Here is a 27,603-nt window from a genome sequence, read left to right on the forward strand (position 1 = left end):
TGCTTGCTTACATAACACGGATGCTTTTTCACTGTGGTCTAGAGAGACTCTTATGTCTAACCCCTTCTGTTCCCAGAATTGGTGAATTAAGTGTCAAACTAAGGGAAAACTTCTTAGAGTTAGGGTGTTATATGTGAGGTCCAAACCCTCCTCTCCACAGGGAAAAGCTGGGTGTGGGGATTCCATTCAAGATTTTATGGCACAGTGTCTGGGTGAGAGTCTGTGTCTGAGTATGCTTCAGCTTTTCCTACTCATGTGGTGTGGGTGTTCTCTCAGTTGCCTGGTGGGTAGGAGTCTCTCAACTGGTATCTTTCTCTCAGAGGGACTTGATCTGTGAATAGATGGTTTTTTTTTTGGTTCACTCGTGGGTAGAGGGAGAGGCAGGAGCTTCCTATTCTGCCATATTGCTGCTGTCACATTGATTTTTTTTTTTTTTTAATGAGTGGGATATGTAATTTTGCTTGGGTTTCTTAAATTCAGGAAGTTTTTTTGCAAAGACGGACTGACTGGCTCAACCAGTTTTATATTGTAAATGATGAAATGTTATTGGAGCAAAAAAATTAACAAAAACCTATTTGCTTGAAATAGCTTATGTAAAAGATTTTGTAGCTGCTATTTTTCATACATAGGTTGAATATTTTAAAAAATAGTATTTCCAAAGATCACGTTTGATTACGCACTTCCAATTGGAAACAAAGCTTGTGGCAAGAAAAAAGAAAATGACAAGAGCTGTTGGTTAATGCATGAAATTATATTTTCAGGGCATGAAATATAGTGGGCATAGATCAAAACCCAGCCCTCTCAAAAACAAAGTTTTCTGAAGATTCATATACAAGCCTAATTGTCTTGTTTGAAAAGATACATAATTAGTTTGATTGTTTGAGGCATCAGCCATGTCTCTGCATAACCCATCTGATAGTGCCTTCTTCAGACTGTCACATTCCATCAGAGGACTGTTTATTTTCTCTCTCATCCACCTTGCCTCAGCCTTTATCCTGAGCAAGGGTCCCAAGTTCAAATGCTTATAGGGTCTATGAAAGTTCATAAGTGAGAGGGGCCAGGTGTGAGAATTCAGAGATCAGTGGGAGACAGGGGGCAACAGAAGCAAGAGTGCTGCCTTCAGGGTGAGCACTACTCAGACCCAGCTAATTGCTGAATGTAGGAATTTGGGCTCATGTTTTTACTTTGTTAAGAGAAATAAGGAATCTGGATATTTATGTCAAGTTTCTCAAATTTCTAACTTTGACAAATACTTCAAAACATTTCAAAACAGTACAGGCCCAACTAGACATATTGGTGTGACAGGAAGAATATGAGATTCGTTAGGGCAGTGGTTTTCAATCCTGGCTGCAAATCAGAGTTAACTAGTAAGCTTTGAAAAATCCTGATGGCCAAGCCACAGGCCAGGCCAATTAAGTGAGAATCTCTGGGGCTGTGTCCCAGGTATCAATACTTTTTTTTAGTGCTACCCAGTTGATTCAATATGCAGCTAAATTTGAAAACCACTACATTGGAGGCTTCAGTCTATCTTTCTCATTTCTTTGTAAACTTAGGATTGGCATTATTTGTGAGGCCTCAGATGATCTTAGTGTCACTGGATACCTAAATTATCAAGGACCTTAAAAAACTCTGTTCCACAACCTCTATGCCACTGGCCTAATGACATCTATGTGGCAAAAGCTCTGGTGTCTTCAGCTAACTCCATTCAATCATTTGTTCCACTCTATTGCTATCATATAAAGAAAAAAGTCAATTTTTTTTCTGTGTCTTAGAAGTAAATGCTAATTCACTGAATGAAATTAAATTTTTAAAATGTTATTTATTCTCAATAGTATTTTCTGCTCTGTCATTTTTTTTAAACCAGCTTTTTTAAGAATGAATAGTTTCAAATCATCTGTCCAGGACAAAATAATTAGTATTGTAACTATTTTTGCAGTCCCAATACTAAAAATCATGTCTGCTAAAGTGGCTTCCTAAAAGCTTAAAAACAAATATCTGCAGATCTATGGGACTAGACATATCCATAAAGACAAAAGATAGAGATGGGGCATTACAATACATTAACTATAGTTCTCCATATTAATCTCCAAATTCTAACATTCCACCTCCCCTGTGGTTCATATACTCTGCTCTTTGACTTTGCCAATCCAGCTCTGATGTTTCCTCTTCTTAAAGATTTTCTAAAATTTTTGTAGGTAGTCTTGTCCCACGACATTGAACTTATGTTCTTCATCTTTATTGTTCATCTCTTATGTAGCCCATAGGTTTCAGTCACATGGTTATGATTAAAGTGACTAGATACAATATTCTTCACCAGCATCTTGATCCCATGCTTTAAAGTATTTGCCTTTCTTTTTTTAATGAAGCATTTATCTATTTTAATTGACAAATAACAGTTGTGTACATTTATGTACAACAATGTTTTAAAATATGTATACATTGTGGAATGGCTAAATAGAGCTAACTAACATTTGCATTACTTCACGTACTTACCATTTTTTACGGTAAGAGCTCTTAAAATTGACTCTCAGTGATTTTCAAGAATATAATGTAGTCACCATGTTATACAACAGACCTCTTGAATTATTCTTCCTATCTAACTGAAATTTTGTATCCACTCTGTCTTCATTTTGGGCTGCAATTTTCTAGATTTTGGCAATGTAGGAATTGCTAGCAAACAGTAGATCTAAGGATTTTTACAACCTATGAAGGCATTTCATTCGGTTTGTGAAATCATTGTGTAGCAAGGAAACCATTATGCTTCTGGAAAACTTTATGACAATTTAAGAAATATAGAGAATAATAAACAAATGCTTGAAGAGAGAAACATTCCTATACTCACTCATTGTAAGATACTAAAATCAGAATTATAAATGGAAACACAACTGATGTAGCATTTTAGCAATTTGAACAATTATGATGGAATGATAAAGTTTCTTTCAAAGGAGATGTGATAATTATAAGGGATCCCAGAAATTTAAACTGTATATTACTAAGACTCAATTAGTGTTAGTTAGGTTACCTGGATATGTGTAGTAAAATTTTTAACTAGTTAAAGGAAAATATATGTGTATATGTAACTAAGGCTATAGAAAGGACATAGCAAATTAACATTGTATTTTAATTTGTTTTAGAGAAGTAATGAAGCATGAGTGAAATTTTCTATCTTTAGACTTCTTCTAACTTAATGTTCCAAGTGTATTTTAATTTAAAGATTGATTCATGATAGCCAAGTCTTCCTATATCTAATTTGAAGTATTCTCATAGATTCACAATTAGATTCTTAGTAGTTTAAGTCTTATTCTATTATCAATCACTTTTTAAGTTTAACTTTATGTGTGTATATTAAATTTTATCTCCCACTAGATTATAAATTCCTTGAACGACCATATCATTTATATTTCTCTTCTCTTCTGTGCCTAGCACAGTGTTCTGCATGTGGTAGGTACTAATTAAATGCTCTCTACATATATAATTAATTTTAACATATAATATACAGGTTCATAATGGCTTGAAATTACCCAGCTTATTGTTGAGATGAAATAAAAGGAGTCTATTTTAAGTACCACACAAGAAACACTGGCAGAAGAAATAACAAGAAAGATAAGAAACAAAGACTTACTCTGTAGTCACTTGATGTCACATAAAATATAGGAAGGAAGGCCAACCAGATGATGCACATGATGTACATGGTAAAACCTATGAACTTAGCTTCGTTGAAATTTTCTGGGCACTTCTGCATTTTGAAGGCATACACAGTGCATAAGATCACCAGGATCACATCGTAGGTAAGAGAGATCAACATGCTGGAATCTTTGACATTGCATTTTAGGATGACTGTTTTCTGCTTCTCTGCAAGGGTATACCTCCTGGTGCCTGGGGGCTCCAGGATGAGCCACATGGACACCATCACAATTTGCACCAGTATCAGACCCAGACAGATGAAAACCTGAGAACTGGGGCTGATAAATTTTGGCCTCTGAGCACCATTCTTGACCCCATCAAAGATGCAGGCAATGCAGTTTGTCTTGGTCAGCAGGGCTGAGTAACAGATAGCGAAGGAACTCCCCAGCCCAAGTCGGTGCAATGCACAGATGACTGGTGATGGCTTGGCAATGAAGAAGAATGTCATGCAGTATGACAGGCCAACCCCAAACAATAAGATGTAGCAGAGTTCTCGGCCTGATGCTTTGACCAAGGGTGTGTTGTTGTGCTTGATAAAATCAGTTACAACCATGCAAGTACACATAAAACCCAGACAGGCAATGGTGACTGGGCCAATGGCCCAGGCGTCTTCCCACCTGATGTAGTCCTCAGGAAGGTCATAGCATCCAGTTAGGTCTGCAGTGGGCCACTGCCCAGGCCCACAATCCATACAGGTAAACTCATCAGCCAGGTATTCATAGGGCTCACAGGGGATGCAAATCCAGCAGCAGACATCCCCTGGTTGCATGTTCTTCATTTCATTGGGGGCACAGGGGTCACTACACTGGGAAGTGGGGACTGAGCTCCGGGACCAGTGGATAGAGTCAACATGTAGTGATAAGGTTTCCGCCCAGTGACCAACTTTCAAGTAGGAATAGTTTCCACCTACATACTGGAAATTGAACACGTTGTATCGCCCCATTCCATCTCCAAAAGTGTCAAACTTGACTATGCTATCTGCATCTTTATTTGGGTTGAATGGAGCTGTGATATATAAAGTGAAAGAAAAAGAAAGAACACTTGTTTAGGTGTCTTATGTGTGATTAGTCAATTACTTTATGTCATACACTGAAATAACAGGAAATGGAGATTCCAAGGCTGAAATAATTTATCAGTTACCATTGAAAGTTACACTTCAAAAGCTACTAGAGTGCTCATGCATTCATAAATTAATTCACTTACCATTACTGGGTGTCAAAGGGTGCCAAGTACCAGTGATAATCATGAATACAACCCAATGCTTATTATGCAACAGGGGACTTACAAACATGTAATCATATGTTATGTGGTGGGCATGTATTCTCTTCTTGAAAGAATTCATGATAAGAATTGGGCAAAACATTGTGTCTTATTATGTGTTTATTTATGTACAGCCAATAAAATGTTTCCCTTCTTAAATATTTTCATTAAAATATAAAACAGGAAGAATTTTTCTCCTTCAAAATAAAGAACATTTTTATTATAGATACATGATATTATTCTTTTCAATAGTTCAGATGATTCAGAAAGAAAAAAAGCTACTCATAATTCTTCAACTGTAATAGTTTAATATTTTGGATATTAAATTTAATATTAATATTCTGACTACATATATGCATGTGTCTATACACAGCATGCTCATATTCGTACAAATAGATACAACCTGACTGTATGTAGAATCTAGGTAAATAGATTTTGGAATTTCCTAAGTGAATACAGGGCCAGTAGCACTCAGCCAAATGGGCCATCCTCAACCCTGTCTCTTTCTTACAGTTCTCTGCAAGTCCCTAAGAGCAGAAGCTCTCTGAGCACACATGCTTCCTCTCTTGCAGCTGCTGCTCATCGTGTTTGTCTTGTCAACATACACCACCCCTCTGATCACCCACTTCTATGCCACATGCTCTGTTCTACTACTGTGTGCTGCCATTTCACTGCCAGTCTTTACTCTCTCCTTAGAATTAGAACACAAAGGTTGCTGATACCTGTGTGATGCACAGAAAAACTCTATTAGTCCTGGTAGGCTTGCCTGTGTTGATAAATAGACCCCAAGCTGTTTATTTCTCCCTCATGTAGCAGTCTAAGATTTTGGTTGGTGGGTGTCTCTCTCTCATATGGTGATTCAGAAACCCAAGGTCCTTCCATCTTGAAGCTGTGCCACTGTCTAGGCCCTCCTCTTCATCAGCACCCACCCAACAGAAAGAGAAAGAGAGTATGAAGAAGGTATGGCACATATTTCCATTCATACTTCATTGATTAGGAATTAGTCACAGGGACACACAACCTTAAAAGAGGCTGTAACACATAGTTCAGCTAATGTGCTCAGCTACTTTCATACTATGAAAAGAGAGACTGCGATTTAGAGGACACTGCAGTGTTTGATCCTGTGGGTATTAGCTGTCTTCATTGCTCCCCTATGAGCTTTATTCCACCTTCTCTGAGGCTCATGCTGCTCTAGCTTATAAGGAAACACTGTCCAGGACACACCATTTAGGGAAAACTGGGTCCAGTTATTCTGTGGGGCAAAAGAATCCTTCAATGAATCACTTGGGCTCTTGGTGAAAGAGGACTTTATATTTTACAAAATAGCCGTCTCCTGTCTAAAGGGCATAGGTGCCCCTAGAGGAATGAGTTGGGTAGTTTATAATAAAACCTCATACCAGATACAAGTTCTGTTAGAAACATAATATGCCAAATTTATTACTCACTTATTGTTATTTATTTCTTTTTAATGTTCTTGTTATTGCACCCTGAAATTTGACTTTACCAACCATCACCTCCTTTCTGCCACATTTCACAAACCCATCACTTATATCTGTTTGTATCTGTACTACAGTTATGAATTGATTTCAATTTCATTGTAAGACAGGGCGATGTAGTAGTTGAGTGTATAGTTTTGAGGTTAGATGGATATTGTGTGATTTTCATTTCTGCCTTTTAATAATTGTGTGTCCTTCAACAAGTTAACGTTTCTGTCTCTGTTTCCTAATTTGCAAATTGGGAATAAGAGTGCTTTTGAATATTTGATGAGATAAACCATATAACATGTTAAGCACAATGGCTGGTACACAGTAAGCACTTAACATATATGTTAGTGATGATGATGATAATAAAAATAATAAAAGAACTTCATGAAAAAGGAGAGCTGCTCATAAAAGGGAGACACACTAAAGGACACAGAGGATAAAGATGAGAGGAGGGAGATATTATTCAATTCTACATACTGCTTTATCCAAACCTCACTTCTGACCCAATCAAGACCCTCCTCCTCCATCCTTTTCCCCACACTTCCATTAGTGGGCATGATTATACTTAGCTATTGTTTTGTAATGCATATTTTTAATTAGTGAAATATTGGGAATTTAAAAAAATTGATTTCTGTTAATAAATTATCCTTATTTTCAATAGCTATACACTATTATATTGTACATAAGTACCAAGCTATTTAAATATTCCAATAGATTTAACATTTAGGTTGTTTCTAAGGTGTCTAAGAGTGAGTATATTCTATATAAAAGAGTAATTTGAGAGGGAGTATATTCTAAATAAAAGAGTACATTGAGAGTGAGTATATTCTAAATAAAAGAGTGTTTGAGAGTCAGCATATTCTAAATGGAAGAGTACTTTGAGAATGAGTATATATTTTATAAAAGAGTACTTTGAGAGTGAGTACATTCTAAATAAAAGAGTACTTTGATAGTGAGTATATATTTTATAAAACTGTACTTCAAGAGTGAGTATATAATAATAGAGTACTTGGAGAGTGAGTATATTTGTTATAAAAGTAATCTGACAGTGAGTATATTCAATATAAAAGAGTACTTTGAGAGTGAGTATATTCTAAATAAAAGAGTACTTTGAGAGTGACTATACTCTAAATAAAAGAGTAGTTTGAGAGTGAGTATATTCTAAATAAAAGAGTACTTTGAGAGCGAGTATATTCTAAATAAAGGAGTACATTGAGACTGAGTATATTCTAAATTAAAGAGTGTTTTGAGAGTGAGTATATTCTAAATAAAAGAGCAGTTTGAGAATGTGTACATTTTTTATAAAAAAGTATTTTGAGAGAGTATATTCTAAATAAAAGAGTAATTTGAGAGTGATTATATTCTAAATAAAAGAGTATTTTGAGAGTGAGTATATTCTAACTAAAAAAGTAAATTGATAGAATAATCTAAATAAAAGAGTAGTTTCAGAGTGAGAATATTTTTTATAAAAGAGTACTTTGAGAGTGAGTATATTCAAAATAAAAGAGTAATTTGAAAGTGAGTATATTCTAAATAAAAGAGTATTTTGAGAGTGAGTATATTCTAAATAAAAGAGTAATTTGAGAGTGAGTATATTGTAAATAAAAGAGTACATTGAGAGTGAGTATATTCTAAATAAAAGAGTACTTTGAGAGTGAGTATACTTTTTATAAAAGAGTCATTTGAGAGTGAGTATATCCTAAATAAAAGAGTACTTTGAGAGTGAGTATATTATAAATAAAAGAGTACTTTGAGAGTGAGTATATTTTTTATAAAAGAGTAATTTGAGAGTGAGTATATTCTAAATAAAAGAGTACTTTGAAAGTGAGTATATTTTTTATAAAAGTAATTTGAGGGTCAGTATATTGTAAATAAAAGAGTACTTTGAGAGTGAGTATATTTTTTAAAAAAGAGTAATTTGAGAGTGAGTATATTCAAAGTAAAAGAGTAATATGAAAGTGAGTATATTCTAAATAAAAGAGTACTTTGAGAGTGAGTATATTCTAAATAAAAGAGTCCTTTGAGAGTCAGTATATTCTAAATAAAACAGTACTTTGAAAATGAGTATATTCTAAATAAAAGAGTACGTTGAAAGTAAGTATATTTTATATAACAGAGTACATTCAGAGTGAGAATATTCTAAATAAAAGAGTAAATTGAGGGTGAGAACATTCTAAATAAAAGAGTATATAGAGAGTGAGTACATTTTTTATAAAAGAGTGCTTTGAGAGCTAGTATAATTTTTATAAAACAGTACTTTAAGAGTGAGAATATTCTAAATTAAAGAGTACTCTGAGTGTTAGTATATTATTTATAAAATAGTACTTGAGAGTGATTATATTTTTTATAAAAGAGTAATTTGAGTGTGAGTATCTTCTAAATAAAAGAGTACTTTTAGAGTGAGTATATTTTTTTATAAAAGTGTAATCTTAGAGTGAGTATATTCTAAATAAAAGAGTACATTGAGAGGGAGTATATTTTAATAAAGGAGTAATTTGAGAGTGAGTATATATTTTATAAAAGAGGACCTTGAGAGTGAGTATAATTTTTATAAAACAGCACATTGAGAGGGAGTATATTATAAATAAAAGAGTATATTGAAAGTAACTATATTCTAAATAAAATAGTATTTTGAGAATGAGTATATTTTTTAAGAAAGAGTAATTTGACAGTATATTCTAAATAAAAGTACTTTGAGAATGAGTGTATTTTTTATAAAAGAGTACTTTGAGAGTGAGTATAATCTAAATAAAAGAGTACTTTAAGAGTGAGTATATTTTTTATAAAAGATTACTTTGAGAGTGAGTATATTTTATATAAAAGAGTACTTTGAGTGTGAGTATATTTTCTATAAAAGAGTACTTAGAGAGTGAGTATATTTTTTATGAAAGAGTACTTGGAGAGTGAGTATATTCTAAATTAAAGAAGAGTACATTGAGAGTGAGTATATTCTGAATAAAAGAGTACTTTGAGAGTGAGTACATTCTAAATAAAAGAGTACTTTGAGAGTGAGTATATTCAAAATAAAAGAGTACTTTGAGTGTGAGTATATTCTAAATAAAGGGTACTTTGAGAGTGAGTATATTCTAAATAAAAGAGTCATTTGAGAGTGAGTATATTCTAAAAAAAGAGTACATTGAGAGTGAGTATATTCTAAATAAAAGAGTGTTTTGAGAGTGAGTATATTGAAAATAAAAGAGTAGTTTGAGAACATGTATATTTTTTATAAAAAAGTATTTTGAGAGTGACTATATTCTAAATAAAAGAGTACTTTGAGAATGATTATCTTCTAAATGAAAGAGTGTTTTGAGCCTGAGTATATTCTAAATAAAAGAGTAATTTGAGAGTGAGAATAATCTAAATAAAAGAGTACCTTGATACTGAGTATACTTTTTATAAAAGAGTACTTTAAGAGTGAGTATATGCTAAATAATAGAGTACTGTGAGAGTGAGTATATTTTTTATAAAAGAGTACTTTGACAGTGAGTATATTCAAAATAAAAGAGTACTTTGAGAGTGAGTATATTCTAAATAAAAGAGTATTTTGAGAGTGAGTACATTCTAAATGAAAGAGTGTTTTGAGAGTGAGTAAATTGTAAATAAAAGAGTAGTTTGAGAGTGTGTATATTTTTTATAAAAAAGTATTTTTAGAGTGAGTATGTTCTAAATAAAAGAGTAGTTTGAGAATGAGAATAATCTAAATAAAAGTACTTTCAGAGTGAGAATATTTTTTTACAAAAGAGTACTTTGAGAGTGAGTATATTCAAAATAAAACAGAAATTTGAGAGTGAGTATATTCTAAAAAAACAGTACTTTAAGAGTGAGTATTTTCTAAAAACAAGAGTACTTTGAGAGTGAGTATATTCTAAATAAAAGAGTAATTTGAGAGTGTATATATTCTAAATAAAAGAGTACTTTGAGAGTGATTATATTCTAAATAAAATAGTATATTGAGAGTGAGTATATTCTAAGTAAAAGTACTTTGAGAGTGAGTGTATTTTTTATAAAAGAGTCATTTGAGAGTGAGTATATTCTAAATAAAAGAGTACTTTGAGAGTTAGTATATTCTAAATAGAAGAGTAGTTTGAGGGTGAGTATATTTTTTATAAAAGAGTCATTTGAGAGTCAGTATATTCTAAATAAAAGAGTATTTTGAGAGTGACTATATTCTAAATAAAAGAGTACTTTGAGAGTGAGTATATTTTTTATAAAAGAGTACTTTGAGAGTGAGTATATTCTAAATAATAGAGTCCTTTGAGAGTGAGTATTTTTTTATAAAAGACTAATTGGAGAGTGAGTATATTAAAAATAAAAGATTACTTTGTGATTGAGTATATTCTAAATAAAAGAGTACTTTGAGAGTGACTATATTCTCAATAAAACAGTACTTTGAAAGTGAGTATATTCTAAATAAAAGAGTACTTTGAAAGTAAGCATATTCTATATAAAAGAGGACATTGGAGTGAGTATATATATTCTATACAAAAGAGTACATTAGGAGTGACCATATTCTAAAAAAAAGAGTAATCTGAGAATGAGTATATTCTAAAAAAAAGTGTAATCTGAGAATGAGTATATTCTAAATAAAAGAGTACTTTGAGAGAGAGTATATTCTAAATAAAAAGTATTTTGAGAGTGATTATATTCTAAATATAACAGTAACATGAGAGGGAGTATATTCTAAACTGAAGAGTACTTTGAGAGTGAGTATATTCTAAATTAAAGAAAACTTTGAGAGTGAGTATATTCTAAATAAAAGAGTACTTTGAGAGTGAGTATATTCTAAATAAAAGGGTACTTTGAGAGTGATTATATTCTAAATAAAAGAGTGTTTTGACAGTGAGTATATTCTAAATAAATGAGTATTTTGAGAGCGAGAATAATCTAAATAAAAGAGTACTTTAAGAGTCAGTATATTTTTTATAAAAGAGTACATTGAGATTCAGTATATTCTAAATAAAAGAGTAATTTTAGAGTGAATATATTCTAAACAAAAGAGTATTTTGAGAGTGAGTATATTCTAAATAAATGAGTAACTTGAGAGTGAGTATATTCTAACTAAAAGAGTATTTTGGGACTGAGTAAATTTTTTATAAAAGAGTATTGTTAGACTGAATATATTCTAAAAAAGAGTTCTTTGAAAGTGAGTATATTTTTTATAAAAGAGTAGTTTGAGAGTGAGTACATTCTAAATAAGAAATTATTTTGAGAGTTTTTTTTATAAAAGAGTACTTTAAGAGTGAGTATATTCTATATAAAAGAGTAATTCGATTAGGAGTATATTCTAAATAAAAGAGTACATTGAGAGTGAGTATATTTTAAATATAAGAGTGCTTTGAGAGTCAGTATATTCTAAATAAAAGAGTACTTTGAGAGTATATTTTTTATAAAAGAGTACTTTGAGAATGAGTACATTCTAAATAAAAGAGTACTTTGATAGTGTGTATATTTTTTATAAAAGAGTACTTTAAGAGTCAGTATATTCTAAATAATTGAGTACCATGAGAGTGAGTATATTTTTTATAAAAGAGTACTTCGACAGTGAATATATTCAAAATGAAAGAGTACGTTGAGAGTGAGTATATTCAAAATAAAAGAGTACGTTGAGAGTGAGAATATTTTTTATAAAAGAGCACTTTGAGAGTGAGTATATTCTAAATAAACGAGTGCTTTGAGACTGAGTGTATTCTAAATAAAGTAGTACATTGAGATTAGTATATTCTAAATGAAAGAGTGATTTGAGAGTGAATATATTCTAAATAAAAGAGTAGTTTGAGAGTGTGTATTTTTTTATAAAAAACTATCTTGAGATTGAGTATGTTCTAAATAAAAGAGTACTTTGAGAGTGATTATATTCTAAATAAAAGAGTATTTTGAGAGTGAGTATATTCTAAATAAAAGAGTACTTTGAGAGTGAATATATTCTAAATAATAGAGTACTTTGAGAGTGAGTATATTTTTTATAAAAGAGTACTTTGAGGGTGAGTATATTTTTAATAATAGAGTATTTTGAGAGTGAGTATATTTTTTATGAAAGAGTATTATGAGAGTGAGTATATTCTAAATAAAAGAGTACTTTGTGAGTGAGTATATTCTAAATAAAAGAGTACCTTTGGAGTGAGTATATTCTAAATAAAACAGTACTTTGAAAGTGAGTATATTCTAAATAAAAGAGTACTTTGAATGTAAGTATATTCTATATAAAAGAGGACTTTGGAGTGAGTACATTCTATATAAAAGAGTACATTAGGAATGACTATATTCTAAATAAAAGAATAATTTGAGAGTGAGTATATTCTAAATAAAAGAGTACTTTGAGAGTGAGCATATTCTAAATAAAAGAGTACTTTGGGAGTGATTATATTCTAAATAAAACAGTAACTTGAGAGGGAGTATATTCTAATATGAAGAGTGCTTTGAGAGTGAGTATATTCTAAATAAAAGAGTACTTTGAGAGTGAGTATATTCTAAATAAAAGAGTATTTTGAGAGTGAGTATATTCTAAATAAAAGAGTACTTTGAGAGTGAGTATATTCTAAATAAAAGAATACATCGAGAGTGAGTATATTCTAAATCAAAGAGTGTTGTCAGAGTGAGTATATTCTAAATAAAAAAGTAGTTTGAGAGTGTGTATATTTCTTATAAAAATATTTTTATATATTCTAAATAAAAGTACTTTGAGAGTGAGTATATTCTAAATAAAAGAATACATTGAGAGTGAGTATATTCTAAATCAAAGAGTGTTGTCAGAGTGAGTATATTCTAAATAAAAGAGTAGTTTGAGAGTGTGTATATTTCTTATAAAAATATTTTTATATATTCTAAAGAAAAGAGTACTTTGAGAGTGAATATATTCTAAATAAAAGAGTATTTTGAGAGTGAGTATATTCTAAATAAAAGAATACATTGACAGTGAGTATATTCTAAATAAAAGAGTGTTGTCAGAGTGAGTATATTCTAAATAAAAGAGTAATTTGAGCGTGAATATATTCTAAATAAAAGAGTACTTTTATAGTGAGTATATTCTCAATAAAAGAGTAACTTGAGATTCAGTATATTCTAAATGAAAGAGTACTTTGGTAGTGAGTACATTTTTAATAAAAGAGTACTTTGAGAGTGAGTACATTCTAAATAAAAGAGTACTTTGATAGTGAGTATATTTTTTATAAAAGAGTAGTTTGAGAGTGAGTATATTCTAATTAATAGAGTACTGTGAGAGTGAGTATATTTTTTATAAAAGAGTACTTTGACAGTGAGTATATTGAAAATAAAAGAGTACTTTGAGAGTGAGCATATTGAAAATAAAAGAGTACTTTGAGAGTGAGTATATTCTACATAAAAGAGTAGCTTGAGGGTGAGTATATTCTAAATAAAGGAGTACATTGAGATTGAGTATATTCTAAATGAAAGAGTGTTTTGAGGGGGACGTTCCAAGATGGCTGGTTAGGTGCAGCTCAGGATTACAGCTCCGAGTGAAAGTGCAGAAGGTGAGTGGATGCCACATTTCCTGACAGATTTTTATTGCCCACAGACCAGGAGATTCCCAGGCGGAGGAGCCCAGTGGGTCACCAGTGCAGCTGTTTTGGCCGGCGTGGCTGTTTTGCCTGCACCCTGGCACAGTGGCTCCCAGTGCAGAGTAAACGGGACTGTGTTCCCACGTAGCCAGCAAGGGGAGCTGAAACAGGGAGCAAGGCCAGGAGATTCCCAGGCAAAAAAGCACCACGAATCTCAGAGCCATGGTTTCAGCTGGCACAGTGCGATGCCACACGGGAAATCACACAGATCCCGGTGCCCATTCAACAGGAAACCAGGACATCTGGGAGAGAGCTGACCGTTCAACTAAAAAACAAAAGGCTCTGAGGCAGGGAGTCAGGAGATCAGGCCCGGCTGGTCCCACCCCCACAAAATCAAAAACAAAAACAAAAAAACAGCAATGGGAAACGCTCTGGGTTGAGAGTTTCACAGCAAGCACAGCTGAACCTGGGACAGTCTAGCTCTGTGGGGGAGGGGCGTCCACCATTACAGAGGCAGTCCACCGTTCCTGAGGCAGCCTGCCATTGCTGAGGCAACCCACCATTACAGAGAGAGTCCGTCATTACAGAGGTGGGCCAACATTGTGGAGGCAGTACTAACTACACCCATATAAACAGGACTGCAGGGAAGTTCACATGGCAGCTGGGTGGAGCCCACAGCAGCTCAGTGAAGCCTCTGCAGGCTGAGAGTGACTAGGCTGCCTCCTTGTGGGCAGGGCAGCCCTGAAGAAAAAAAAAGACAGCAGCACAGCAGACACTCATAAAGCCCTAACTCACTGGGACAGAACACCTAGGAGAAACAAAGGGGTTTATGAGTTCTGCTGTTGCATACTTAAATTTACCCGCCCAGCAGCTCTGAATAAACAATGGGGCTCACAGCTCAGCACCTGAGCTAATATAAAGGACAGACTGTTTCCTCAAGCAGCTCCCTGACCCCTGTATATCCAAAGAGTCACCTCATAAAGGGGACCTCAGACTGACATTTGGCAGGTATCCGTCTGGGACAAAGCAGAAGAAGAAACTGGTAGCAACCTTTACTGTTCGGCAGCTGCTGCAAGTGATCCTCGGCAAGCAGGGCCTTGAGTGGACCTCAGCAATCCTACAGCACAGAGGCCAGACAGTTAAAAGGAAAACTAAGAAACAGAAATAACTTCATCAACAACAAACAGGATGTCCACTCAGAGACCCAATGAGAAAGTCAACAACTACAAAGGCGACAGGTGGATAAATCCACAAAGATGGGAAGAAACCAGTGCAAAAAGGATGAAAACACCCGAAACCAGAACACCTCTCCTCTACAAGGGATCACAACTCCTCACCAGCAAGGGAACAAGACTGGATGGAGAATGAGTGTGATGAAATGACAGAATCAGCCTTCAGAAACTGGGTAATAAGAAACTTCTCTGAGCTAAAAGAACATGTTCTAACCCAATGCAAAGAAACTAAGAACCTTGAAAAAATATTAGACAAAATGCTAATGAGAATGGACAACTTAGAGAGGCATATAAGTGAATTGATGGAGTGAAAAACACAACACGAGAAATTCACGAAGCATGCACAAGTTTCAACAGCCGAATCGACCAAGCAGAAGAAAGGATATCAGAGGTTGAAGATCAACTCAATGAAATAAAACAAGAAGGCAAGATTAGAGAAGACAGGGTAAAAAGGAATGAACAAAGTCAACAAGAAATATGGGACTATGTGAAGAGACCTAATCTATGTTTGATAGGTGTACCTGAATGTGACGAAGAGAATGAATCCAAGCTGGAAAATACTCCTCAGGATATTATCCAGGAAAACTTCCCCAACCTAGCAAGGCAGGCCAATATTCAAGTCCAGGAAATACAGAGAACACCACAAAGATATTCAAGAAGAGCAACCCCAAGGCACATAATCGTCAGATACACCAGGGTTGAAATGAAGGAGAAAATGCTAAGGGAAGCCAGAGAGAAAGGTCGGGTTACCCACAAAGGGAAGCACATCAGACTCACAGCAGATCTCTCAGCAGAAATCCTACAAGCCAGAAGAGAGTGGGGGCCAATATTCAACATCCTTATAGAAAAGAACTTTCAGCCCAGAATTTCATATCTAGCCAAACTAAGCTTCATAAGTGAAGGAAAAATAAAATCCTTTGTAAACAAGCAAGTACTCAGAGATTTCATCACCACCAGACCTGCTTTACAAGGGCTCCTGAAAGAGGCACTACACATAGAAAAGAACAACCAGTACCAGCCACTCCAAAAACATACCAAATGGTAAAGAGCATCAACACAATGAAGAATCTGCATCAACCAACAGGCAAAACAGCTGGCCAGCATCAAAATGGCAGGATCAAATTCACACATAACAATATTAACGCTTAACGTAAATGGACTAAATGCCCCAAACAAAAGACACAGACTGGCAAATTGGATAAAAAGCCAAAACCCATCAGTGTACTGTATCCAGGAAACACATCTCACATGCAAGGATACACAAAGGCTCAAAATAAAAGGATGGAGGAAGATTTACCAAGTAAATGGAGAGCAAAAAAGAGCAGGAGTTGCAATTCTCATCTCTGATAAAATAGACTTTAAAGCAACAAAGATCAAAAGAGACAAAGAAGGACATTACATAATGGTAAAAGGATCAATGCAACAAGAAGAGCTAACGATCCTAAATATATATGCACCTAATACAGGAGCACCCAGATACATAAGGCAAGTTCTTAATGACTTACAAAGAGGTTTAGACTCCCAGACAATAATAGTGGGAGACTTTAACACACCATTGTCAATATTAGACAGATCAATGAGACAGAAAATTAACAAGGATATCCAGGACTTGAACTCAGACCTGGATCAAGCAAACCTAAAAGACATTTACAGAACTCTCCACCCCAAATCCACAGAATATACATTCTTCTCAGCACCACATCATGCCTACTCTAAAATTGACCACATAATTGGAAGTAAATCACTCCTCAGCAAATGCAAAAGGATGGAAACCATAACAAACACTCTCTCTGACCACAGTGCAATCAAGTTAGAACTCAGAATTCAGAAACCAACCAAGAACCGCACAGCTTCATGGTAACTGAACAACTTTCTCTTGAATGTTGACTGGATAAACAATGAAATGAAGGCAGAAATATGTTCTTCGAAACCAATGAGAACGAAGATACCACATACCACAATCTCTGGTACACATTTAAAGCAGTCTCTAGAGGAAAATATATAGCAATAAGTGCCCACATGAGAAACAAGGAGAGATCTAAAATTGACACCCTATCGTCAAAACTGAAAGAGCTAGAGGAACAAGATGAAAAAAAACTCAAATCCTAGCAGAAGACAAGAAATAACTAAGATCAGAGCAGAACTGAAGGAGATAGAGACACGAAAAACCCTACAAAAAATCAATAAATCCAGGAGCTGGTTTTTTGAAAGGATCAACAAAATAGGCCACTAGCCAGAAAAATAGAAAAGAAAAGAGAGGATAACCAAATAGATGCAATAAAAAACAATAAAGGGGATATCACCACAGATTCCACAGAAATTCAAACCATCATCAGAGATTATCACAAACAACTCTATGCACATAAACTAGAAAGCTTGGAAGAAATGGATAAATTCCTAGACAGTTGCCTCCTCCCAGGCCTTAACTCGGAAGAAGTCAAAACCCTGAATAGACCAATAACAAGTTCTGAAGTCGAGGCAGCAATTAAGAGCCTACCACCCAAAAAAAGTCCAGGTCCAGATGGGTTCACAGCCGAATTCTACCAGACATACAAAGAGGAACTGGTACCATTCCTTTTGAAACTATTCCAAATAATCCAAAAAGAGGAAATCCTTCCCAAATCATTTTATGAGACCAACATCATCCTGATACCAAAACCCGGCAGAGACGCAACAAGAAAAGAAAACTACAGGCCAATATCCATGATGAACACAGATGCAAAAATCTTCAATAAAATACTGGCAAGCCGATTGCAACAGCACATCAAAAAGCTTATCCAACATGATTAAGTAGGATTCATCCCAGGGATGCAAGGATGGTTCAACATACGCAAGTCTATAAATGTAATTCACCACATAAACAGAATCAAAGACAAAAACCACATGATTATCTCAATTGATGCAGAGAAGGCCTTAGACAAAATTCAACAGCCCTTTATGCTAAAAACCCTCAATAAACTAGGTATTGATAGAACGTATCTCAAAATAATAAAACCTATTTATGACAAACCAACAGCCAATATCATAGTGAATGGGCAAAAACTGGAAGCATTCCCTTTGAAATCTGGCACTAGACAAGGATGCCCTCTCTCACCACTCCTATTCAATATAGTACTGGAAGTTCTAGCGAGAGCAATCAGGCAAGAAAAAGAAATAAAGCTTATTCAATGAGGAAAGGAGGAAGTCAAATTGTCTCTATTTGCAGATGACATGATTGTATATCTAGGAGACCCCATTGTCTCAGCCCAAAATCTCCTGAAACTGATAAGCAACTTCAGTAAAGTTTCAGGATACAAAATCAATGTGCAAAAATCACAAGCATTCCTATACACAAATAACAGACTTAAAGAGAGCCAAATCAAGAATGAACTGCCATTCACAATTGCTACAAAGAGAATAAAATGCCTAGGAATACAACTAACAATGAACATAAAGGACCTCTTCAAGTAGAACTACAAACCACTGCTCAATGAAATAAGAGAGGACACAAACAGATGGAGAAACATTCTTTGTTCATGGTTAGGAAGAATCAATATCATGAAAATGGCCATACTGCCCAAAGTAATTTACAGATTCAATGCTATTGCCATCTAGCTACCAATGACCTTCTTTACAGAACTGGAAAAAAACACTTTAAACTTCATATGGAACCAAAAGAGAGCCGGCATAGCCAAGTCAATTCTAAGCAAAAAGAACAAAGCTGGAGGCATCACACTACCGGACATCAAACTATACTACAAGGCTACAGTAATCAAAACAGCATGGTACTGGTACCAAAACAGAGATATAGACAAATGGAACAGAACAGAGGCCTCGAAGGAAACACAACAAATCTACAACCATCCGATCTTTGACAAACCTGACAAAAACAAGCAATGGGAAAAGGATTCCCTGTTTAATAAGTGGTGTTGGGAAAACTGGCTAGCCATATGCAGAAAGCAGAAACTGGACCCCTTCCTGACACCATACACTAAAATTAACTCCAGTTGGATTAAAGACTTAAACATAAGACCTAACACCATAAAAACCCTAGAAGAAAACCTAGGCAAAACCATTCAGGACATAGGCGTAGGCAAGGACTTCATGACCAAAACGCCAGAAGCATTGGCAACAAAAGCCAAAATAGACAAATGGGACCTAATCAAACTCCACAGCTTCTGCATGGCAAAAGAAACAGTCATTAGAGTGAATCGGCAACCAACAGAATGGGAAAAAAAATTTGCAGCTTACCCATCTGACAAAGGGCTGATATCCAGAATTTACAACGAACTAAAACAGATTTACAAGAAAAAAATGAACAAGCCCATTCAAAAGTGGGCAAAGGATATGAACAGACACTTTACAAAAGAAGACATACATGAGGCCAACAAACATATGAAAAGATGCTCATCATCACTGGTCATTAGAGAAATGCAAATCAAAACTACATTGAGATACCATCTCACACAAGTTAGAACAGCGATCATTAAAAAATCTGGAGACAGCAGATGCTGGAGAGGATGTGGAGAAATAGGAACACTTTTACACTGTTGGTGGGGGTGTAAATTAGTTCAACCATTGTGGAAGACAGTGTGGCGATTCCTCAAGGACCTAGAAATAGAAATTCCATTTGACCCAGCAATCCCATTACTGGGTATATATCCAAAGGATTATAAATCGTTCTACTATAAGGACACATGCACACGAATGTTCATTGCAGCACAGTTTACAATAGCAAAGACCTGGAACCAACCCAAATGCCCATTGATGATAGACTGGACAGGGAAAATGTGGCACATATACACCATGGAATATTATGCAGCCATCAAAAACGATGAGTTCGTGTCCTTTGTAGGGACATGGATGAACCTGTAAACCATCATTCTCAGCAAACTGACACAAGAACACAAAATCAAATACTGCATGTTCTCACTCATAGATGGCTGTTGAACAATGGGAACACACGGACACAGGGAGGGGAGCAGTATACACTGGGGTATGTTGGGGGGAGTGAGGGGGACAGTGGGGGGTGGGGAGATGGGGAGAGATAGCATGGGGACAAATGCCACATATAGGTGAAGGGGAGGAAGGCAGCAAATCACACTGCCACGTATGCACCTATGCAACAATCTTGCATGTTTTTCATATGTACCCTAAAACCTAAAATGCAATAAAAAAAATGTACTCACACTCAAAGCACTCTTTTATAAAAAATATACTCCCTCTCAAAGTACTCTTTTATTTAGAATATACTCACTCTCAAAGTACTCTTTTATTTAGAATATAATCCCACTCAAAGTACTCTTTTATAAAAAATATACTCCCTCTCAAAGTGCTCCTTTATTTAGAATATACTCACACTCGAAGTACTCTTTTATTAAAAAATATACTCCCTCTGAAAATACTCATTTATGTAGAATATACTCACATTCAAAGTACTATTTATATAAAATATACACACTCTCAAAGTACTCTTTTATTTAGAATACTCTCTTACTCAAAATACTCATGTATTTAGAATATACTCACTCTCAAAGTACTCTTTAATTTAGAAAATACTCAGTCTCAAATTACTCTTTTATTTAGAATATACTCCCAAAGTACTCTTTTATAAAAAATATACTGAGTCGCAAAGTACTCTTTGTTTTGTTTTGTTTTTTTTGAGACGGAGTTTCACTCTTGTTACCCAGGCTGGAGTGCAATGGCGTGATCTCGGCTCACCACAACCTCCGCCTCCTGGGTTCAGGCAATTCTCCTGCCTCAGCCACCTGAGTAGCTGGGATTACAGGCATGTGCCACCATGCCCAGCTAATTTTTTGTATTTTTAGTAGAGACAGGGTTTCACCATGTTGACCAGGATGGTCTCAATCTCTTGACCTCGTGATCCACCCACCTTGGCCTCCCAAAGTGCTGGGATTACAGGCTTGAGCCACCACGCCCGGCCCGCAAAGTACTTTTTTATTTAGAATACACTCGGTCTCAGTGTACTCTCTTATAAAAATATACTCCCTCTCAAAGTACTCTTTTATTTAGAATCTACTCACTCTCAAAGTGCTCTTTTATTTAGAATATACTCACTCTCAAATAACTCTTTTATTTAGAATATACTCCCACTCAAATTACTCTTTTATGAAAAATATCCTCCCTGTCAAAATACTCTTTTATTTAGAATGTACTCACACTCAATGTACTCTTTTATGAAACATATACTCCCTCTCAAATTACTCTTTTATTTAGAATGTACTCCCACTCAAAGGACTCTTTTATAAAAAATATACTCACTCTCAAAGTACTCTTTTATTTAGACTATCCTCACCCTCAAAGTACACTTTTATAAAAAATATACTCACCTTCAAATTACTCTTTTATTTAGAATATACTCACTTTCAAAGTACTCTTTTATGAAAAATATACTCACTCTCAAAGTACTCTTATTTAGAATATACTCACACTCAAAGTACTCTATTATAAATAATATACTCCCTCTCAAGGTACTCTTTTATATAGAATATACTCCCTCTCAAAGTACTCTTTTATTTAGAATATACTCACCCTCAAAGTACTCTTTTATAAAAAATATACTCACCCTCAAATTACTCTTTTCTTTAGAATATACTCACACTCAAATTACTCTTTTATACAAAATATACTCCCTCTCAAAGTACTCTTTTATTTAGAATATACTCACTCTTAAAGTACTCTTTTATTTAGAATATACTCCCTCTCAAATTACTCTTTTATAAAAAATATACTCCCTCTCAAAGTACTCTTTATTTAGAAAGTACTCACTCTCAAAGTACTCTTTTATTTTGAATATACTCACTCTCAAAGTACTCTTTTTTATAAGAATATACTCCAACACAAAGTACTCTTTTATTTAGAATATACTCCCACTCAACGTACTCTTTTATGAAAAATATACTCTCTCAAAATGGTCATTTATTTAGAATATACTTACTATCAATGCTCTCTTTTATAAAAAATTTACTCCCTCTGTAAGTACTCATTTATAAAAAATATACTCCCTCTCAAAATTCTCATTATTTAGAATATACTCACTCTCAAGTACTCTTTTATTTAGAATATACACACTCTCAAAGTAATCTTTTATTTAGAATATACTCACTCTCAAACTACTCTTTCATTGTGAAAATACTCACCCTGAAAGTACTGTTTTATTTACGATATACTCCCACTAAAACTACTCTTTTATAAAAAATATACTCCCTGTCAATATCCTCTTTTATTTAGAATATATTCACACTCAAAGTGCTCTATTATAAAAAATATACTCCCTCATAAATTACTCTTTTATTTAGAAAATACTCTCAAAGTACTCTTTTATTTAGAATATACTCACTCTCAAAGTATTCTTTTATATAGAAAATACTCACTCTCAAAGTATTCTTTATAAAAAATATACACCCTCTAAAAGTACTCTTTTATAAAAGATATACTCCCTCTCAATGTACTTTTTTATTTAGAATATACTCACTCTCAAAGTACTCTTTTGTATAGAATCTACTCACTCTCAAATTACACTTTTATTTAGAATATACTTCCACTAAAGTTAATCTTTTATAAAAAATATACTCACTCTCAAAGTACTCTTTTATAAAAAATATACTCACACTCAAATAAGTTTTTATAAAAAATATACTCACCCTGAAAGTACTCTTTTCTTAGGAATATACTCACACTCAAACTACTTTTTTATAAAAAATATACTCCCTCTCAAATTACTCTTTTACTTAGAATATACTCACACTCAAAGTACTCTGTTATAAGAAATATACTCCCTCTCAAAGTACTCTTTTATTTAGAATATATTCACTGTTAAAGTGCTCTTTTATTTAGAATATACTCACTCTCAAAGTACTCTTTTATAAAAAATATACTCCCTCTCTAAGTACTCTTTTATTTAGAACATACTCACTCTCAAATTACTCTTTTATAAAAAATATACTCCCTCTAAATATATTCTTTTATTTAGGAAGTACTCACTCTCAAATTACTCTTTTATAAAAAATGTACACCCTTTCAAAGTACTCTTTTACTTAGGAAGTACTCACTCTCAAAATACTCTTTTCTTTAGAATATACTCACTCTCAAATTACTATTTTTTTTAAGAATATACTCCCACAAAAAGTACTCTTTTATTTAGAATGTACTCCCACTCAAAGTACTCTTTTATGAAATATATACTCACTCTCAAAGTACTCTTTAATTTAGAATGTACTGACTCCCAAAGTACTCTTCTATAAAAATATACTCACCCTCAAAATGCTCTTTTATTTAGAATATACTCACTCTCAAAATATTCATTTGTAAAAAATATACTCCCTCTCTAAGTACTCATTTATAAAAAATATACTCCCTCTCAAAGTACTCTTTTATTTAGAATAAACTCACTCTCAAAATACTCTATTATAAAAAACATACTCACTCTCAATGTACTCTTTTATAAAAAATATACCCACACTCAAATTGCACTTTTATAAAAAATACACTCACCCTGAAAATACTCTTTTCTTTAGAATATACTCACACTCAATGTACTCTATTATAAAAAATATACTCCCTCTCAAAGTACTCTTTTCTTTAGATTATAATCACACTCGAAGTACTCTTTTATAAAAAATATACTCCCTCTCAAAGTACCCTTTTATTTAGAATATACTCACTCTCAAAGAAATCTTTTATAAAAAATATACTCCCTCTCAAAGTACTCTTTTATTTAGAATATACACACTCTCAAATTACTGTTTTATAAATAATATACTCCCTCTCAATGTACTATTTTATTTAGAAAACATTCACTCACAAAATACTCTTTTATAAAAAATACACTCCCTCTCAAAACACTTTTATTTAAAATATATTCACACTCAAAGTACTCTTTTATAACAAACATACTCCCTCTCAAAGTACTCTTTTATAAAAAATATACTCCCTCTCAAATTCCTCTTTTCTTTACAATGTACTGCCAGTCAAATTACTCTTTTATGAAAAACATACTCCCTCTCAAAATAGTCTTTTATTTAGAATACACTTACACTCAATGTACACTTTTCTAAAAAATATGCTCCCCCTCAAAGTACTCTTTTATTTAGAATATACTCACTCTCAAAGTACTCTTTTTTAAAAAATATACTCCCTCTCAAAATACTCATTTAGAAAAAATATACTCCCTCTCAAAGTACTCCTTTCTACAAAATATACTCACCCTCAAAGTACTCTTTTATTTAGAATATACTCACTCCCAAATTACTCTTTTTGAAAAAATATACTCCCTCTCAAACTACTCATTTATAAAAATATACTCCCTCTAAATGTACTCTTTTATTTCTACTATACTCACTCTCAAAGTACTCTTTTATAAAAAATATATGCCTCTTCAAAGTACTCTTTTATAAAAAATATACTGCCACTCAATGTACCCTTTTATTTAGAAAATACTCACTCTCAAAATACTCTTTTTTAAAAAAATACTCCCTCTCAAATACTCATTTATAAAAAATATACTGCCTCTCAAATTACTCTTTTATTTAGAAAATACTCAAAAAGTACTCTTTTATAAAAAATATACTCCCTCTCAAAGAACTCACTTAAAAAAAATATACTCCCTCTCAATGTACTCTTTTATTTAGAATATACTCCCTCTCAAAGTACTCTATTATAAAAAATATACTCCCACACAGCATATTTTATAAAAAATATACTCCCTCTCAAAGTACTCATTGATTAAGAATAAACTCACACTCAAAGTATTCTTTTATAAAAAATATACTCCCTCTCAAGATACTCTTTTATTTAGAATATACTCACTCTCAAAGTACTCTTTTATAAAAAAAATACTTCCACTCAAATTACTCTTTTATAAAAAATATACTCACCCTGATAGTACTCTTTTATTTAGAATATACTCACTCTCAAAGTACTCTTTTATAAAAAGTACACATCCTCTCAAAGTACTCACTTATAAAAAATATACTCCCTCTCAATGTACTCTTTTATTTAGAATATACTCACTCTCAAAGTACTCTTTTATTTAGAATATACTCACTCTCAAAGTACTCTTTTATATAGAAAATATTGACTCTCAAAGTACTCCTTATGAAATATGTACTCCCTCTCAAAGTACTCTTTAAAAAAGATATACTCCCTCTCAATTTACTTTTTTATTTAGAATATACTCACTCTCAAAGTACTCTTTTTTTAGAATATACTCACTCTCAAAGTGCTCTTTTATTTAGAATATACTCACTCTCAAAGTACTCTTTTATTTAGAATATACTCACTCTCAAAGTGCTCTTTTATTTAGAATATACTCACTCTCAAAGTACTCTTTTATTAAGAATGTACTCCCACTCAAAGTACTCTTTTGTTTAGAATATACTCCCTCTCAAGGTACTAATTTATTTCGAATATACTCATTCTCAAACTACTCTTTAATTTTGAAAATACTCACTCATTTGACTCCATCGGCACAGTCTTTTGCCCCTTGTCTCTAATGAGAATTGGCCGAGTTACAATTTCAATATTGGGTCTAACCTGAGAGATCTTGACTTTCAGCCAGAAACTCTTGAAAAGGCTTGATTAACTTCGGAGTCCCTGCTACAAACAAAGAGCCAAGAACCCTCTTCAGCAAACGTGAGCTGGCCTCAATTTTAAATGGGAAATGAACTGGTTTCAATCAACATCCTCTCACTGATCATCAAGATAAATTTCTAAGAATATACATGTATTGTGCTTTTAGGATGGCTGGGGTCTATCCCAGGTTCTGAGTAACAAGCTAACACAGGAAGTAGGAGGTTCTGCTCAGACCTGGAGACAGACACACAAAAACCATGCAGACACACACACACATGCACACACACACACACAGTCTAGATACACAAATGGTAGTGTCCAGCCAGATACTTAGAAGTATGTGGAGGGCTTTGAACCCATCCATGCTCCAAAGGAAGAGAAACCTTTCCCTAATTGACAAGTACATTCTCCCTCCTTCTCCCCCATCCCTGCCTCCTTCCCAAGCCCACGTATTATTACATAGAAAACATTGAGGCAGCGCTCTCAGGTTCAAGCATTGTCAATGATGCTCTCATTCAAAACAACAGCACAGTCAAACAGACAGCATGCTTGCATGTGAAACGTGATTAATTCTTTCCGACATGGCTCTTGATGACTGGAGCCACACCTCGTGGACTGCAGCTCTGCTCTGCAATGAGCCTAGCTGCATTCCTGGCCACCTCCCAATGTCCTTCACACACTAATTTCAACCTCAGAGGTAGAGAAGTATACTGCAAAGGACTCATGTGTCTCCCATGCTCTCTGAAAAGGACACCCATTTCTCCTGGGGACCAAAAGTAACAACACAACTAGTTTTTTATTTGTAGAGCATGCAAGCTTTTCAAAATCCAAAGCAGAGACAGTTTTAGCTGTGGACTTTGAAAAAATTGTCTCTAAGTACTATAGCTGATGAAGTTAGAATGAGTGATCTGTGTCCACTTGAATTGAGCATTCGTTTAGTAATAAAGGATTTGGTTATATTTTAATTCTTGAGAACTGATTCTCATTCTTGTCAATCAACTGTGACTTTTCTGTGAAAATTTCTAGCAGAGGTAATAGAATTAATCCAAATCATAGGTGTATTGAAGGCCAGATTGACAAGTATACTCAAGAAACCAGGCACTGAGCTGAAAAAGTGTTGGTTTCACAGTGGGACTTAAGGCCCACATAAATCGCTGTGCAAAAATTGAAAAACAGAGACAGAAAGTGACTCACCTAAGGCTTGTCACTTGAAAGTGAGTGGCTGACTGACTGGCAGAAGGCTGGTTATCAAATCCAAATCCCTATCCTCTAATTTCAGAGGGTGCACTGCCTACCCAAGGCCCAATTTTAAAGTTAAATGGCTTAATAAGGGATTTACTGGATTGAAGTCAACATTAGAAGACATTTGATTGCATCGACACAGTCTTTGGCCCCTTGTCTCTAATGAGAATTTGCCCAGTTACGATATTATCATTGGGTCTAACCTGAGCGATCTTGACTTTCAGCCAGAAACTCTTGAAAAGGCTTGATTAACTTCAGACTTCCTGCTACAAAGGAAGAGCCAAGAACCCTCTTCAGCAAACGTGAGCTGGCCTCAGTTTTAAATGGGAAATGAGCTGGTTTCAATCAAAATCCTCTCACCGATCATCAAGATTAATTTCTTAGAGCCTACATGTAATGTGTTTCTAGGAGGGCTGTGGTCTATCCAAGGTTCTGAGTAACATATTAACAGAGGAAGTAGGAGGTTCTGCTCAGACCTGGAGACAGACACACAAACCCATGCACACACACACAGTCTAGACACACAAATGGTAATGTCCAGCCAGATACTTAGAAGTATGAGGAGGGCTTTGAACCCATCCTTCTCCAAAGGAAGAGAAACCTTTCCCTAATTGA

At 34.0% G+C, this 27,603-nt stretch overlaps 1 protein-coding gene across 1 annotated transcript; it reads right to left on the reverse strand.

Moving 5' to 3' along the window:
- Positions 1–732: 732 nt before the first annotated feature.
- On the reverse strand, positions 733–27,355 carry LOC105723321 (metabotropic glutamate receptor 3-like). Its single transcript, XM_064380319.1, has 4 exons — positions 27,349–27,355; positions 27,192–27,254; positions 25,708–25,839; positions 733–4,689 (listed from the first exon to the last, which is right to left on the reverse strand). The coding sequence occupies exons 1-4, from the start codon at positions 27,353–27,355 to the stop codon at positions 3,554–3,556; spliced, it is 1,338 nt and encodes a 445-aa protein (XP_064236389.1). The 3' UTR covers positions 733–3,553.
- Positions 27,356–27,603: the final 248 nt, after the last annotated feature.

This window comes from Aotus nancymaae, unplaced genomic scaffold (genome assembly GCF_030222135.1).
Source record: "Aotus nancymaae isolate 86718 unplaced genomic scaffold, 86718_ANA_hifiasm-v0.15.2.pri h1tg000025l, whole genome shotgun sequence".
Classification (NCBI taxonomy): domain Eukaryota; kingdom Metazoa; phylum Chordata; class Mammalia; order Primates; family Aotidae; genus Aotus; species Aotus nancymaae.

Coding starts and splice junctions, on each gene's coding strand:
- LOC105723321 (XM_064380319.1), bottom strand. Junction 25,840..27,191: donor TGAAAGTCAAGATCGCTCAG/GTTAGACCCAAT, acceptor GATTGAAACCAG/TTCATTTCCCATTTAAAATT. Junction 4,690..25,707: donor TGAAAGTCAAGATCTCTCAG/GTTAGACCCAAT, acceptor TATATATCACAG/CTCCATTCAACCCAAATAAA.